The sequence below is a fragment of the Rattus norvegicus genome, chromosome 10 (genome assembly GCF_021556685.1).
Source record: "Rattus norvegicus strain SHRSP/BbbUtx chromosome 10, alternate assembly SHRSP_T2T, whole genome shotgun sequence".
NCBI classification, from domain to species: domain Eukaryota; kingdom Metazoa; phylum Chordata; class Mammalia; order Rodentia; family Muridae; genus Rattus; species Rattus norvegicus.
Window position 1 is genome coordinate 36,724,359 of NC_141543.1, and position 17,163 is coordinate 36,741,521.

Below are 17,163 nucleotides of genomic sequence, written 5' to 3' on the forward strand. Positions count from 1 at the left end.
TACTTGTAAAACATGTAACTTTATTATTATTTTTTTTCCATAAGCAACTGTTGACTTGTGCCTCCTACAGAGGGTAAGACATATCTGAAGTACTTTTATCTGGAACACAAGCAATAAATACTCTCCCGATCCAGGCATAAATACGTAGTCCCAAACATTACGAATTGCAAAACCTACAAAATACATTTCGAACCAAAACCTTTCTGTGAACACTGGGCACCATTTACAAAAATGTAAGACAGAAACCAGCAGAAGAGAATCCCATCTTCCTAAGCGGGACACTGGAGTAAGCGGTGCACACACGCCCATCAAAGCCTCCACACATTTGAGGTTAGAGGGCCAAGACCACGGTATGGTGGGGGAGGGCAGTCTCCTAGACCACACCACAGACATCTCTCAGTTCCAGTGTTTAGCGTCTAGGTTGGATGTCCCAGAAACCGTCTCTTAATTAAGGGTTCCCAAAAGAGAATGTACAGTAGGCTGAGACATAAACAGAGACGAGTGTGGGCCAGTTGAGGAAGATTGTTTTCTGAGTGACAGAGTTTTAGCTGGACATGGTGATTACAGCCGGAAGTGATGCATCTGAAGTGCAAGCCAGACAAAATGCTGTGTGACTTAGGAAGAGGAAATCTGTGACTCTGATCATTTTTCTAGGAGCTTTGTTTGAACACTGCAGGGAAATCAAGTGTGCCTGGCATCAGGGAATCCTCCTCCTCACAAGAGATCCAGCTCTAGGTTGAAGGGATAATTACAGCAAACAGTCTGCAGGAGGCTAGTTGAGAGCACCTTTGAAGCTCTTGTATAAATGGCCTCAGGCGATGTGACTCTGGTAGGCTGGGAGAATGAAAGGGTTAATTTTGAGTGGCTCGAGGGTTGTGAACTCAGATGAAGGTGAGGATGAAGATGAAGAAAGAGAACAGTCCGTTTCAAATTGGAGGGTCCCACTGTGCCCCCCAGTGCTCTATGTAGGAACAACATGGTTGGGTGGGGGTGTGGCTGCTTAAGGTCTGACTTTCCTGTGTTACCGTCCTTAGCAGTCCGGTCTCAGCAGGAGGCAGTGTTGAGAAGAGCTAAGAGGCTGCCCTGGATTATATTTGGGTGGCGTCTCAATCTCTGTCCTTCCCAGTTCTGTCACCAGGACAGTTGTCTGGCTTGGGATGAACTGCGGTTCCTCAGGAATAACCAGCATGCGGGCTATATGCCTGTCACCTGTGCAAGTGCCAATCAACATTCTGTGCATTTTGGAAGCACCGCCCAGTGCTTGACTCAACCTTCAGACTGCTAAACAAACCCCTAGGGCCTGAGAGAACCCAATGTCTCAAAGTAACATGATCATCACAGTGCTGCCCTATCTCGGTTCATGTGGGCAGTGCCGTGTGGACGCCGCTCCTGAGAGGCTGGAGTGGCGAACATTCTGTAGTCATCGCCACAGCATTCTACGCAGAACAGGAGATCCAGTCACGCACGTGGCTCGCCATTACACAGGGTCATAGGATCAGTAACAACCCAAAGACTTCTTCTGCACCCGTTTATTCCCACCATCGGAGGCCCTCTCATTCCTGACCAGACTCAGACACCCTGTGGTCCAGCCATGGGCTCTGAATGTGTCACCCCACTCTATCCACCCAGTGGAGCTCGCTGTGCCCCATCAAAGAGAGGTGGCAGTGTGCTCTGAAGTTGTATGACATCCGGCCTCTGGCACAAGCATCCACTCTGCCTCGTGTGTGGCAGGAAGCTATGGCTGCCAGCCTTGCAGCAGTAGAACACCCTGCTTTAACCACCCCGTGGGTTTCTTAGAAAAAGAACGGTGCTTTCCTACTCTCCCATCCATAAAATAGGCATATAGTCTCGTTGGGTCAAATTAAAGATTACTTGAACTATTCTTAAAATAATAATAAAAAGAAGAGCGTGGCCTACATCTGCCTCTCCTGATTGCTGAGAAGGGGAAGGGCTGTTCCTGAGAGCGGGCAATGGAGCCTCGAGTACAGCATATGACAAGAGGCTGGGATGGGGCAGACACAGAGACACTGCTCCAGCTGCGGCCCAGCTGTTGGCTCGGCGGCTGGCCCTCCAGCGTCTTCTAGGATGCTGCAGTTGTGGCTGCACAGGTGCTGCCGCCATGGTCCAGGCACCTGTGGGGGTCCTGGGCTGGTGGCAGCTTTTAATGCTCTGGAAAAGGGACATTGTTCCTTCGCTCAGGATTCATGGCGGTGGCTGGTCAATGAGTCCCGGCTAAAGTCCACATTCTGCGATTTCAGCCAGTTGGCTTAACAGCCGGGAGAAGGGTGGCCGGTCTTCCGGTTTCTGGAAAGTAACAAAGAGATCTCTATAAGTTCCTCATACCTGTGCATTCAAGCAAAGTTTAAAGCAAGCCAGAATTTAATAACAACATCCACTCTGAGTTCAAAATATGATTCCACGCAGGCTGTAGAGAGTCCGAGACCAGATGACCTAATTTTTAATTCTTGCCTCTTTTTTAAAAGGGGGATCAAACCCAGAACCTTATACACATGGCACTGAACTTAAATCTCGGCCCCACCACTTGTCCATTGTGTGAGACTGGACAGGTGGCAAAAACCTCTCTGAAGATCAGGTTTCTCATCAGTAAAAAGGAGATGAAGTCTAGCTCATGAGATGGTTTTGAGAATTAAGCAAACCATGCAAAATGTATCTCAACAGCACTAAGTAACAAAAAAGGAAATATTTATGTTTAAAGCTTACACTGTATGTATAGGATATATATAAGGAGGATGTAATATTATGTTAAATCAGAGATGCTTGAAGCCAACACTAGTGTTAAGTTGTCACTGCCTCACAATGTGATCTACAGATTCAACACAACGCCAACCGAACCACCCAGCACGTGGTTGCGTGGCACTGACTAGCTGACTCTGAAATGTATATGAAAGAGACACAAGTCTCAGAGAACAAATACAATGGAGGAAGAAAAACAGAGATGGGAGACATTATCGCCCCACCTTGGGGTTTACTGTAAAGTTCCTCATCAGGTGACACTGGTGAAAAGATAAACAGTGGATCAGAGGGACAGGACAGGGGTCCTGAGAGACCCTGATGAGCACAGCAAGCAGACAGTGGGATAAGTTGGACAACAAACAGTGCTTTAACTGCCCTCTCACATAGGAACCAGCAGTTCAAGTAGCAAACCTAGGCTGCTCACAAAAAAGTAGACCCTAGTCTATCATGAACCTGAAGGTCAAAGGTGAAACCATAGGACAAGTGGTTTCAAGAGTAAAATGGGGGAGGCAGCCTTGACTGGGGGTGGGAGAGGGAAGTCAGTAATAGGAAGAGTGACAGTAAACAGCACTAAGGATGTCTGGAGAAAGTCACCAGGAATCACATTATATATTTACCTAGAGTTATATGCAAGGCATATAGGTCTGCGTATACATATGTGGTTTAAATAAAGTTACCCACTTGGGCTGACAATGCTCCCCACCAAGAACCACAGACTAACAAAAACCTAAACACTAGGCCTGAGAAACTCCCTTTAGAGTTGCTGGTCGTGGAAGCCCATGAAACCCTCCCAAACAACATAGACTTGCTGTTGCCCTCCATCGCCTCCCAGAGGTAGAAGGTAATTGCTGATTGCTGAAGACACCATGCACTTTGGACATAAGACCTCGAGGAGACAAGCTGAATCTGACTTGAAAGCCTCCTCCCTTAGGTCTAGTTTTCATTGCACTGAAAGGTGCTTGGAAATCTTCCAAGAGAGGGAAGCCACGGGCAATCCTACCCAGCTATAACCACGTGGCTATGAGCATGGCACTATGACCCTAAGGATGCAGTACTGGCCCTCATACTGGTGGTAGCCAACAGCTCTCCTATTAGATTTAAAGATTCCTCAACAGGGAGACAATCGTGCCTGGTACTGGGCACTTACCCAACTACCTGGGGCTGGTGATGTCACAGATCTAAGAGAAGACCTATGACACTTTATAAACCAGCTTAATTCCTAACCGTACTCTAAATATCTATCCTTTAACAGATAAGTGTGGCTTTCACTCCTCATTAAAAAGAAATAAAAAACAAACCACCCATCCATTTGCGACAGAAGGAGACTGTTACAGAAATCCATAAGTGGTCAGATATAGGGAATGAGTAGATAGCCTCCACGAACACGTCTGTAACATGACCTCTGTCCCAGTGATGCAGGATCATTGTGGGAGGGTGAGATTGTAAGAGCCAGAGGACCAGGAAATCTGTCCTGAGACTGTGTCTCCTAGACAGGTTAGCTTCACCCATCATGCCCCCATGGCTGCCGAAACAAGGACTCCAAGAGCCATGCAAAATGGAAGGGGGTGATTCTTACCGGGCCTCACCCTTGAACTGGGAACTATATGCAAATGAGGAATGCTGGGAGTAGGAGACGTAGTCTTCCCCAGGGATGAGCCCCCTGAGTGGTTACCAGTGGTCATCCCCCAAATCTTACACATACAAATAACTTTAAGTGGACTGAGTAGGTTTGAGTTTGTATATCTGTGTATGCGTGTGTGTGTGTGTGTGTGTGTGTGTGTGTGCGCGCACGCACATGCGTGCATGCACAGCAATCACAATTAAAAAGTGGTCATGATTTTGAGAAGGAGCAAAGATTTAAAAGAATACAGAAATAATAAATTAAACCTCTACGAGATCCTTATTGGAGGAGATCTGAGTGACTGTTCTGAGTGACTGTTCGGAGTGACTTCTGAGTGACTTCTGTTCATGAGGAGTTGTTAGCTACAACTTCGAAAGCGCAATTCATGGGGGAAATGATGCTGAACTTGTTAAAACTGGAAAACCTCCATTCAGTAAGAGACCCTGTCCAGAGGGACGGTGGGATGGCTCAGAAGGCAAAAGCGCTTGCTGCTAACTGACAGCTTGAGCCCCATCCCTGGGACCCACAGGCAGAAGGTGAGAACTGACCCTTGCAAGTTGTCCTCTGACCTACCTAGGTGCATACTAACAGTGTACGCCACCCTCGGGGCTGCATACACACACACATGAAATAAATAAATAATGTGATTTAAGTGACACTAGTAAGGGCTGGAGAGATGGATCAGTGGTTAAGAGCACTTGCTGGGATCAGGGTTTGATTCCCAGCCCCTTGGGGCTGCTCGCAACCATCTGAAACTACAGTCCCAGGGGTTCTGAAGTCCTCTTCTGTTCGCTGTGGAACTTTGTAAGTAGGGTGCACAGACACGTGTATAGGCACAACACCCACACGCATAGTTTTTTAAGTAAAAGCATTAAGGAAATTGCTAAGAGAATGAAAAGGTAAACTGTAGGCTTGGAGAACACATTTGCAAAGCATATAATGATAAGGAACCCTTCTAAAGCCAACGATAGGAAATAAACAACCTGAGCGTTTCACTAAGATTACAGATGGCACACAAACAAAAAGAGGCGCAGCACGGCCAGCCACTAAAGAAATGGCAGATGAGACAACATAAAATATAATCTCCCCCTCCTCTGTAGGAATGGTGATGTCCAGCATAACCAGTACTGGTGCGTATGAGACGCAGCAGGGCCGGGCATGGGGGTGTACACCTTTAATTCCTGCAGTTAGGAGGCAGAAGCAGAGACAGGTGTATCTCTGTGGGTTCAGGGCCTGGTCCACACAGTGAGTTCCAGGAAAGCTGGGTCTATGCAGTACCAACCAAACCAACAAACCAATAAAAACAAAAGCACCAGAATCCATCATTACTGCTAAGAATGGGCAAAAGACTTAGGAACACAACCCGACAGCGTTTAGCTTCTTAAATCAACTAAACAGTGTTAACATATGTTCCAGCAGCCACTCCTAGGCATTTACCCAACCGAGTTGAAAATTTATGTCCGTTAGATTCACTTTAATAGATTCACATGCAGTAAATGCTTATAGCAGGTTTTCTCATAATTGCTGGAAACTGAGAGCTCCTTTTAGTAAGCACATGAATAAACCAACTATGGTATGTCCATACAAATGGAGTACTACTCAACAATAAAAAAGAAATAAACAATAAAAGCCAAGGAACCACAGAGCAGTACACATTGATAACCACACACTGAAAGATCATACTGTACTCCCTATGTACGTATAGTTAAAACATGATTATATGCAGAAACATGTACAAAGCCCTGCCTGTTTATTATGGTCTTCCTTGATCCCCATCCTTGTAGGTCATGTCCTTTCTCGCTTGATGCGGACCCTGAAAGTGTGTGTTACGATCCAGGGGGAATCTCCCTGTGTACTGACCTCTTTCCAGCAGTGATTCATGACCTGGTAGACATGAGGGGAGGCCAGGCGGGGCTTGTATAACCGAAAGCCAGTGCTGATGTCTTCCACGACCTCTGAATTGCTTCGGTTTTCATATGGGATTTTGCCTTCGCTGAAGACTTCCCACATCAGTACACCTAGAAGCAGCAGTGAACAGAAAAACAGCTAGGGGGAAGGTGCACATGTACCAGAGAGACTCACGCCCACAAGCAACAGGGTCCTTGGAGTGAGTATTAAGTCTACCCCTCTAGACGTCTGGAAGTGCAGTATCAGGCCTTCCCTTAATTTTTTTCATTGTTCTATTTTAAAATATTATTTTACTCTCTCTCTCTCTCTCTCTCTCTCTCTCTCTCTCTGTGTGTGTGTGTGTGTGTGTGTGTGTGTGTATGAGTGATCGCCATGGGTGTGCGTGTGCTTGAGGAGTCCTGAAAAGGCCACTAGTTCTTCTGGAGAGATTCTGAGGTATATACAAAGCAAATGGATTTATGTCTAGACTTCAGTTTCATTCCCAAGCTCTCTTGCTCTCTCTCTCTCCTACCCCACACCATAGCTATAAATACCTTTACGTACACATACATGCAAATATTCCAAATCTAAAGTCTAAACCATTTGTGGTGTCAGGCATTTCATAGACAGAATCTTAACTTGTTTGTAGACACTGAGGGGAAAGCATCTTCCCACAGCATGTTTCTTCACTCCTTCATCCATATACAAGCTGCCTCAGCTTTGTCTCTCTCGTGTACTGACAGATCACAGACTCAGAAAAAAAATGGAGGTTGCTGGTGTCCTGACCAGAGGGGTAAAACTACAGGACTGGAGGATGGAGTTCCCCAAAGTTTGATTCTCAAATACCCACTAAGAGCCAGCTCCTACACTTGTTCGAATGGGAGACTTCTGAACCTCACCCTAATACCCTCCTCCTGGGGTCACTAACCTGCAGGCTCCTCTGAGATGCCCAAAGACCTGGAAATCAGAATCTGACTGTGAGGAAGACTGTTCAGTGTCCCAAGGTGCTAGGATTTCTAGTAAGGTGTCTTCTGAAGTGAGTTGTTGGGGCTACTGGGTATTGACTGCTTTAACGTGAACCCTCTGAGGCATGAAGAGGCAGAGTTTATAGAGGCTGCTGACTCGCTCAATAAAAGCAATGGGATAAATCACACAGACTGCGTTTATGACAAAACCCACAAGGCTGAGCCAGGCAGGAGGCTCGTAGCCTGCAGGTTGCTGTGGTTTGCACATACTACTGTCTGTCTTTCTCTTTTCTTCCTCTTTCTGTCGGTCCACCTGTCTATCTTCCCATCTGCCTGTCCGCCTATCTGTCTTTTTTCTCTGAGACAGGATTTCTCTGTGTAAAAGCCCTGGCTGTCCTGGAACTCTCTCTGTAGACCATGCTGCCCTGGAACTCAGAGATCTGCCTCTGCCTCCCCCCGTGTTATGCACCAGTGTGCCCTGCTGCTCCTACCTGTTTCTGTTCTACCCCTGTCTCTCAACCTCATTCCTGGACTCTTTTCAAATCACACATCTCAGGAAGGGATGCACTTTAGACTTCTGGAAAACCCAGTAGACTATCCTCGGGTTGACACGCCAAGACTTCCCAAACTCCCTTCTGCAATGTGCTGGTGAAAGTGCGTATAGCTCACACTCTAAACATCTTTGTTGGGTGCCACCTTGGCAGTGTCCGTGGCTCTATAACCCACAGAGAGATAGCCACGAGTTGTCTCTGGCCTTCTTCTATACTTGTGGACAGTTGTGCAAGGAAGACACCAGAACAATTGCCTCCAAATTCATCCTGTAACTTCTACCCTGTTAACAGTAACAGCCAAGCCCAGAGGTGTGTGTGTGTGTGTGTGTGTGTGTGTGTGTGTGTGTGTGTGTGTGTGTGTGTGTTGAACTAAGGAACAGAGCAGAAAGATTCATAATTAACAAGTTCTGGACTCGTGGGAATAGGGCATTCTAAAGTGAAGATTGCAGCACCGATTCTTACCCTGGGAGACTTGATCTCCCATGCTCGTGCCACTGAGTTTGTGCCCTGGAAAACCTTTCACATAGAATAGCAAGGTCAACCCAAAGCAGTTTCTCTCCGAAGTGCCATCTGTACAGTCATCATATTGGAGCGGCTATTCGGTACACTTTCATGCACACTGTTTGTGTGCACAAATTGTGAGTTAGACTGACGTCAAACTCAGCAAGTTATTTAACCTTTCCCACATGTTAGTGTCATTCATTCCCACCAACTGTTACTGCTGTCTTTGTTCTCCCTGTAACTCAGGAACTCTTGCTATCTCTGGATGTAGTTGAGTTTTCATACTTTCTCGTCCCTGCCAGGGACACAGCTTCATGAATATTTGAATGGAGACATTTGTCCAAGAGTTACTTCTAGAAGGCCTTTCCAGAGCGTACTGGGTAAAATGGACCCTTCTCCCACCCTAAATACTCTCTACCAATGCTGCTTTCCTTGAGTCACAGCACTCACGGACCCAAACTCCACTTCAGTGACAGTCATCTGTCTCCTCTCCCCAAAAGTTTAGCTTCAAGAGGATAGAAGTCTCTTCTGCCCTGTGCCCTCCTGCTTCTCAGCCCCTGAATAGCCCAGGAGTGTAACAGACACTCAGGAAACCATGGTGAAGTGACAAGAGCTTACGGAGGATTGAGTATGGGAATGTTGGACCCAGCAAGGTCCTGCTTTCAGCTTCATATTCCAATCTCCCGACAACTCCAGCTTTCCAGCTCACAGTAGCTACCCCAAGTCTCCTTTTCCATTATTATTTTTAATTTCTTAGCCGTTCTAAAGATATCTAGAGATAAAGGCAGCAAAAAGAGGCTGCTCGGACATTTCAGGCTGTTCTCACGCAGGCCCTCGTGGGTTCTTTCTCCACACAGGGGTCAGAACAAAGTAGACTTGTTTGCATTTGAGAAGGAAACAGCTGGTGCACAGTTCCAGATCACACAGGGGCGGGCTCAGGGTGACACTTACCAAATGACCACACATCTGACTTGCTGCTGTAGCGGCTGAAGGAGAACACTTCTGGGGATGCCCACTTCACTGGGAATTTGGTGCCCGTGGAGCTGGTATATTGATCATCAAGGACAAACCTGGGAAGAGGCGAGGAAGAGGTCAGAACAGTGCAGGGCTGAGTCTCCTTCCTGACGGCAGCTGATCCCACACCCTTCCATTACCTTGTCATGCCGAAGTCGGACACCTTGATGACCTGGTTTTCTCCCACCAAACAGTTCCTGGCGGCCTAGATCAGAGACAGGTAGGCAAATGAGAAATAAAGTCGTGGGTGGTGAGCCAGGAGAGGAAGGGACTCCTGTCACTAGGCTTTGTTTCTCTGTGTTGCTGTACAAAGTCACTCAGAGCCTTACAGATGTTGAGCATCACCGACAGCCTGCAGAGCTAGCTGGAAACTCAGCGAGTTTGCCGAGTGTGCAAGCCCTTTTATCAGGATGAGGAGTTTATTTTCTAATTATTAGAGAGACCCAGCCTTGTGCAGCCAGTAATTCACTGGAATGCAACCTGACAGGGTAGGCAGTGCTGACATTGGGGCTGCCTGCAGTGCCTCCCAAGCGATTAATATGAAAGTGATTAATAAGAAGGCCAATCCCCTTAATGCTATCCTTAGTGGGGAGAGTACCTGGCCCCTGTCAGTATCCTTTAGGTAGTCCATGAAGAGTCCTGGGAGACAAGAGAACAGGTGGGTGGGTCTCATACTGAAAAGTACTTCCCTGTCCAACTGGGGGCTCACATGACTACTCATGATCCCTGCCTGTAAGAGGTTCCCAGGCTGCCCCTCAGGTTTGGGTGCAGCTTTGGTAGAAAAACAGTGCTTCAGCCCAAGTGCCCATCAATGAGAGAAGGGGTAAAGAAAAGGTGATGTGTATAGACATGGATTGGGGTGAGGGGGTGGAGGGGAGGGTACTCAGCCACAAGGAGGAATGAAATGATGCGATGGGGGAAGTGGGATGGAACTGGGGAACATCTGGTTAAGTGAAATTGCTACACTTAAGGACAAACAGCATGGGTCATTTTTCCTCACACATGAGATCTAGATTAAAAATGAATGAATGAATGAATGAAGCATGCAGGTAGAAGTGGAAGTGTCTGTGAAGAGGAAGGGAGCCATTGAGATCAGGGACAAGCGATGGTGAGGAAGAGTTTGAATACGATCAAAGCATAGGAGGCATACATGGGAAGAAGGCATAAGGAAACCATCACTTCGGACACTCAGCATATGCAAACAATAGGTTTTACAAAGTGAAAGTGTTCTGGCCTATCCCCTTCACTTTTACAGGGGGAAACTGAGGCACAGAGAAGGGAGTTAGGAGTAGTTGTATGTTGGAAGAATGTGGATTGAAACTCTGAGGGCACATGTTCGAGGAATGGCCCGGTGTAGTTCAGATCTGAGCACTGGAAACATTTCCCTATCAGGGGCCACCTGAAGTGGGTGGAGCAGGAAGAGGTCGAGAGGAGGGAAGGCCGTGTGGGACACGCTACTTAGTGATGCTCCCTCAGATTTGGTAGCATTGCATTACAGGGGAATATGCATTCCTTTGCCCTGTTCTTGCAGGTGTTGGCCCCCTGCATTTACTCATACCAGGTCTCTGTGGATGACACACGCTTTTTCCAGGTAGGCCATGCCCTCACACACGTCCAGGCACATGCCCAGCAGGGTCTCTCCAGCAAAGAGACCCCGCTGACTTCGAAGGTAATCCGATAGGCAGCCGTGCTCCATGAACTCAAACACCAGGCAGATGGGGGCTTGCTCCAAGCACACCCCATAGAGCTGCACCAGCTTGGGGTGAGAGAGTTTCCTGGAAGAAAAAGGCAAGAGATGAGATGACCTAAATCCAGTATCCCAAGAGTGCTGGGCATATGATGGCACGTCACTTCACCCAATTCATGGTTCTGAGAAGAGAACCAAACCTCACACCCAAACTAAAAAGGGTCGTGGGAGCCAAGGTCTGGGCATATCAGAGAGTCACCTGGTATGAATGAAGATGGATAGAGGCCAGTGTGGGCCACAGCAGAGATGGGTGGAAGAGGAGACCAGAGAGCCAGACATATAGCAGGTCTTGTAGATCATGCTGAAGTCTGTCTGTCTGTTCCTCTCCTTCCCTCTCTCCTTCCCCTTCCTCTCTCTCCCCACTCCCTCTCTTTGTGTAGGCCACAGGTCAACTATGGGTATTATTCCTGAGGAATCATCAACCCTGTCTTCCTTCCTTCCTTCCTTCCTTCCTTCCTTCCTTCCTTCCTTCCTTCCTTCCTTCCTTTTTGAGAACAGATTTTTTTCCTCACACATCATATCCTGACTACTGTCTCCTCCCACCAACTCCTCCCAGTTTCTCCCCATCTCCCCTCCCATCTGGATCCACCCTCTTTCTGTTTCTCATTAGAAAACAAATAGGCTTCAAAGAGATACGAATAAAATATAAGAAGATAAACAAAAACAAACACACTGGAGCTGGACAAGAGACAAACGAGAAGGCACAAGAATCAGAGACCTCACTTGTCCACATACCCACGTTTCCCATAAAAGCACCCAGTGGAAGCCGTAATACATGTGCAAAAGACCTGCTGCAGACCTGCAGACACGGGCCCTGTGCAGTCTGCAACCATCTCCATGATTTCATATGTGCTTTGCTCGTGCTGATTTGGAGGGCTCTGTTTTCTTTGTACAGTTGCATGTATGTGGGTGCACTGTGTGTGTGCCTGTGCCAATCTTCTGGAACTGCAAGTGCGCTTAACCACTTTTTCTCCAGTCCCCTCCTCTCCTCTCCTCTCCTCTCCTCTCCTCTCCTCTCCTCTCCTCTCCTCTCCTCTCCTCTCCTCTCCTCCCCTCCCCTCCCCTCCCCTCCCCTCCCCTCCCCTCCCCTCCTATCCCCCCTTCTCTTTAGAAACAGGAACTCACTGGCCTGGAACTAGCCAAGTATCCTAGGCTGGACCTGCCTATGTCTATCTCCCCAGTACTGGGGTACCAAGTACATGCTTTCACATCCAACTTCTTTTTTTATTTTAATAACATGATTTCTTCAGATTTGAACTGAGGCCTTGGTGGTTGTGCATGCAGTAAGCACTTCACCACTGGAGCCATCTCCGTCTCCTCAGGCCTAACAGGGTTCTTTTTGTTTTTTCCTTATGTAGTAGGAGTCTACAGCTGAGGCATGCCAAGACATCAGAGTGGAATTTTACAAACACGGCCCAGGCCCTCCTTGTCAGCACGCCTGCACACCCGTGCTCTGACTCACATCATGACTTCTGCCTCCTCGATAAAGTCTTCTTCTGACATCGCCCCTTCCTGAATGGTCTTGATGGCCACCTTGTCCTTGTTGAGCCAGTAGCCGAGATGCACCAGTCCAAACTGCCCGCTGCCAATCTCCTGCACGAAAGTTAGCTCCGAGGGCTGGATCACCCACTTCCCTGGAACAGAGGAAGAGGAAAAGCTTTTAGAGAGGGCAATTAATAAGATATGAATCTCAGAAACACATACAGTCTTATCTAGCCTATGGTTACTATGACTCAAAGATGGCTTAGACCGTCATAAGTAGTTATTATTTAACATCGGACATGTTTTTGAAATTGCCATGATGAGGAGGAGAGAGCAAGGAGAGAAAAAGACAATGGCGTTATGTGTGATAAAGAAGGCAAATAAGGTTAATCGTTATAGGGTTCCAACATTTTTTTAGCTGCATCTGATTGAAAAGAGTTTATTATGTTTTTTTTTCTCTTGAGACTGACTCATCATCCATCCCAGATTGGTCTCAGACTTGTAATCCCACTCTCTCAGTCTCTAGAGTACATGGAGATTTGCAAATACCAGGTCTGTAATTTTATGCCATTATTGCAGAGGAAATTTTCTTTGCATTTTTCACATGTTCGTGGATGAATTTAGAGGCCCTCTGTGCTCACAGCACTGTGCTAGGCTTTGACAAGAATAGAGCTTGAAGATCTGTTCTTGGGTCATGGGGGACCTGTGCAGGGAACTGTTTCTGGCAGGACTTTTTTTAAAAAAAAGAATTGTTTTTATTTATGAGTATGGTGTAAGTCTGTTTGAGTGTAACGCACATGAATGCAGGTACTGTCAGAGACCAGAAGAGAGTATTGGATCTCCTGGGGTGGAGTTATAAGTGGCTGTGAGTCTGGAGTGAGTTATAAGTGAATCTGGGTGCTGGGAGATGAACTTGGCTCTTCTGGAAGAGCAGTAACTTCTGTTAACTTTTCAGCCATTTCTCTAGTCCTGGAGCGGGCTCTTGGTAAGTATTTAGTATACAAATAAAAGGAGTTAAGCCTCATTTTCCTACTGACAAAATAAGTGGGGCTGACCAGAGAGTCTCTGTGATGCCATCCAGGACAATTTAGGATTCAGCGATTAGAGTAGCCTTACTTTCATGAGGAGGATAATGATATATTCTGCTTTCCTGGTGCATGGTACAGCCACATGTCTGTCAAGCTGAGGTATAGACTCAAGAGCAGACAGCATGTGAGCATCCTCTGTATGCAACACATGCTGAGGGCTGCATATGAAGACTCTATGGCAGTGTTTCTCCAAGCATTTCCCTGCCCACCTAGGTCAAAGCTACTGGGCTGCTTGTTTATAATGTGGACTCCAAGGCCATGCTCTCGGGGAGTGTTTTGGTAAGCAGCAGGGAGTGTCCTGGGATCAGCATTGTTTGATAAGTGTTTGGAAAGACTGGCTGCACACTGAAGTCTGAGAACCACCAATGGTTACAACAATGGATGATTAGATTAGTCTCCTCTTCAAACAGCACATTTTGGTGTTGGACCAAGGGATGTGAACTGAGATGCCTTTAGATTCTAGTAGAGAGTCAAGAAGCTATTTTGGAGGACAGACTTCATAGTAGGCCCCAGGGCCCTATAGGTACAGTCCTCCCCTCCCGCCTTTTTGTTCTGGTACTGGGGATTAAACTTGGGACCTGACTCGGGTTAGACCAATGTTCTGCCACTGAGTTAAAGTCCTAGATCTTCAAAACTTAACTTTATTCTACATAAACATTTCTGATGCTGACAGCTCCCAGCCCTTGTAGAAGACCCAGACCCAACAAGTTAGAGTATAACTAAAGTGCCAAAGGGTAGAATAGAACACAGTGCTAAGGGATATTTTCTGACATTTTCAACACCATTTAGTAGGGTGCTCTGTATAAAGTAGTGCCCAATGAATGCCTCAATTGAAACCAAAGGGCACTGCTTTGGTCTTACTAAATGTGTTTGGTCTTACACAAATGCATGTGATCGATCACTCTTACCATCTCTCCAAATCATCTGACATTTAAAGAACAGTTAGGCTAATAGCAAATACTCTCAGAATTTGTCCTAGACATTTAGGTATGTAGGTTTTAGCTCAAATGTCCAACATCTTCTGCCTACCATATCTTAGCCCTGCTGTGACAGGGGCTTTCTGCCTCCAGGAGCAAACTGGATACCGGAGTCGAGTGACCAAACCTAGGTTGACAGAAAAACCAAAGGCTATGGTTAGGGTTTTGCCATGGCAATTGTCTAGCTTAAATCACCAGGAAAAGAACGGTACGTGAAATAGTACTTCCAAATTCCAAAAGTCCCACCACCGTTTTCACAGAGCCCTTGAGAGGATCCTTAAGCATAGGAGGGCAGGGACAAGGTGACCTCAGAGCAGATATTTCCTGTGGGAGGCATGGGGATCCTGGGCATTTGGAAGTTTTTTGTTTTGCTTGTTTCTGTTTCTGTTTCTGATTTGCATCTTGAGTTACTATTTATGGACAGTTGGGGCTGCATAAAGAACCCAGTGGGGACTCGGTCATTTCTTCCCAAGTCTCCTTGTGGGGATCGGTCCCCTAGAACTTACCTCCTCCATTGTATTGGTGATACTGGATGAGGAGAGGGATGGAGTCAAACACATACTTCTCAGCCACATAGTACCGCTTGGGGCTGTCATTTGTTTCTTTGATGTGATAATGTTTTATACAGGGGTTGTTCTCACTTGAAACAAATGAACACACACAGTTATTACCAGAACGGCGTGAGGATTTTTGACTGTGCCTGTTTATGGCTGCACTATTTACAATAGCCAAAATATGGAGTCATCATAGATGTTCCTTAGCATAGAAACAGATTAAAAAACAGTGCTTCATATATACACTGTAATTTTATTTAACTGTAAAGAAGAAATTAGGATACTCATAAGGAAATGGATGGAACAGAAGATTAGTGTGGTAAACAAAAAAATCCAGACTCAGAAAGACAAGTATTGAATGCTTTCTCTCATGGGTGGAATCTGGAGATAAGCACATACATACACAGACACACACAGACACACAGATACACATACACACTTGCACACAGACACACAGATACACATACACACTTGCACGCATGCACCTACACTCAGGAGTCTCTGCCACACAGGACTCTCAATATGGCAGACAGGTTTTATTTTTAGCATGTCAAGACCTGGCATTGGTCTATTTCCAGTTGTAGTTGAAACTACTTTCTTCTACTCTATATATTTATTACCTGATGTGCTCACCACATACAGAAGCAAGTATGTGATGTCTTCAGAGCTCTGCCTCCAGGCCTTGCCAAAGTCAAGGAAAGGATCTGGTATCCAGCCAGTTCTGTTTCTTATTACATCTCTCTAGTCCTGCCCTTGAACTTGGGGCTTTAACTTTACAGGAGCATTGGAAGAAGCCACACCACTGCTAGTGAGGCTCTGCATGATGTATGGGCGGATCTCGCTACATCTACACTGTCACACAAAAGCAGCTGTCATGATTCCTCTGTGCCAAGCGAGTGGCATACCTTATGATGGCCTTGGTGAAGACAGAGACTGTGTATGTCCCGGGTGTCCTGGAATCTCGGACCATGAATGCTCCTTCTTTACCCTGGATTGGGTGGAAAGAGTGAAAGGTTAGTGATCTAACACCCAGTCTCTGGAACCTAGCTCCACTCTCCTGCTTCAAGAAGGAGAAGGCACTAACTGGCACGGAACAGGCTTTCAGTAGTGGCAGCCACCAGCTGTTCATGTGAGGTCCTGTACGGATAGACAGACACAGATCCTCTCCCTTACAGTTCACCAGGCACTGGATTCTACAGACATTTCCCAGTCCTCGGTGTTGGAGCCTGGATACCATTATCCTCTTTGACAACAAGGTCAGTAAGTGAGTGCTGGAGGGAGTAAGTGGATTTCCCATTGGCCTAAGGATAGTGAGCAGTGGGATTGGAGTTTGAACTTTGGTGCCTGAGCAAGTTCATTTTCTTGCTCCATGATGTGCCAGCCTGTTCTACACCTCCTCAGGGGCACGAAACTTATCTTGATAAGCTCCCTCAGTTCCTGAATGGGGCTTGATTTCTGGAGCCCTGCTCACAATGCAGATTTCACTGAAGGGCAGATGGAGAAACAGTGGGATGCTACTAGTTGAGAGATACACCAAAAGCCAGAGAGAGACACAGAGAGACAGAGACAGAGGGGGTGGGTAGAAGGAATGCTGGCATTTTTGCTTGTTCCGATGGAGGAGTCAGCATAAGCAATGGGCATGCCAGCTCACACATTCCGGATGGGAACTGTAAAATCTGAACGGTTTTGAGAACCAAATCCCTAGGTCTCCTCCTACCGGTTGTGAACATCTGCAGAGCTTGTTAATTATGACTTACTGAAATTAGACATTGTGAAGGTCATAAGTGAAGGTCACAATTAGACAGGAACCTTATACAGGAGTCATACAGTTATGGTTTATATACACACAGAAACACCTCTACCCATCAGTCCCAAAGGAGAGTTTTTGCATGAATACACACACACACACACACACACACACACACACACACACACACACACCACACACACACACACACACACACACACAGAAAGAGAGAGAGAGAGAGAGGGAGGGAGAGAAGGAGGGAGAGGGATCATGCT

At 46.6% G+C, this 17,163-nt stretch overlaps 1 protein-coding gene across 5 annotated transcripts in view; it reads right to left on the bottom strand.

Annotated features, from left to right (window-relative positions):
• The window catches only part of Itk (IL2-inducible T-cell kinase), a 61,413-nt gene continuing 44,250 nt past the window's right edge, over nt 1-17,163 (bottom strand). For 4 of the 5 annotated variants that reach the window (XM_087573378.1, XM_087573376.1, XM_087573377.1 and 1 more), the window contains exons 9-17: nt 16,047-16,129; nt 15,094-15,227; nt 14,640-14,714; nt 12,503-12,674; nt 10,852-11,068; nt 9,434-9,498; nt 9,231-9,349; nt 6,236-6,393; nt 1-2,304 (exon numbers count right to left, since the gene is read on the bottom strand). In XM_087573378.1, the coding sequence (XP_087429504.1) occupies nt 2,233-2,304; nt 6,236-6,393; nt 9,231-9,349; nt 9,434-9,498; nt 10,852-11,068; nt 12,503-12,674; nt 14,640-14,714; nt 15,094-15,227; nt 16,047-16,129 (1,095 nt within the window). In that variant the 3' untranslated portion in view covers nt 1-2,232. 5 annotated transcript variants of the gene reach the window in all.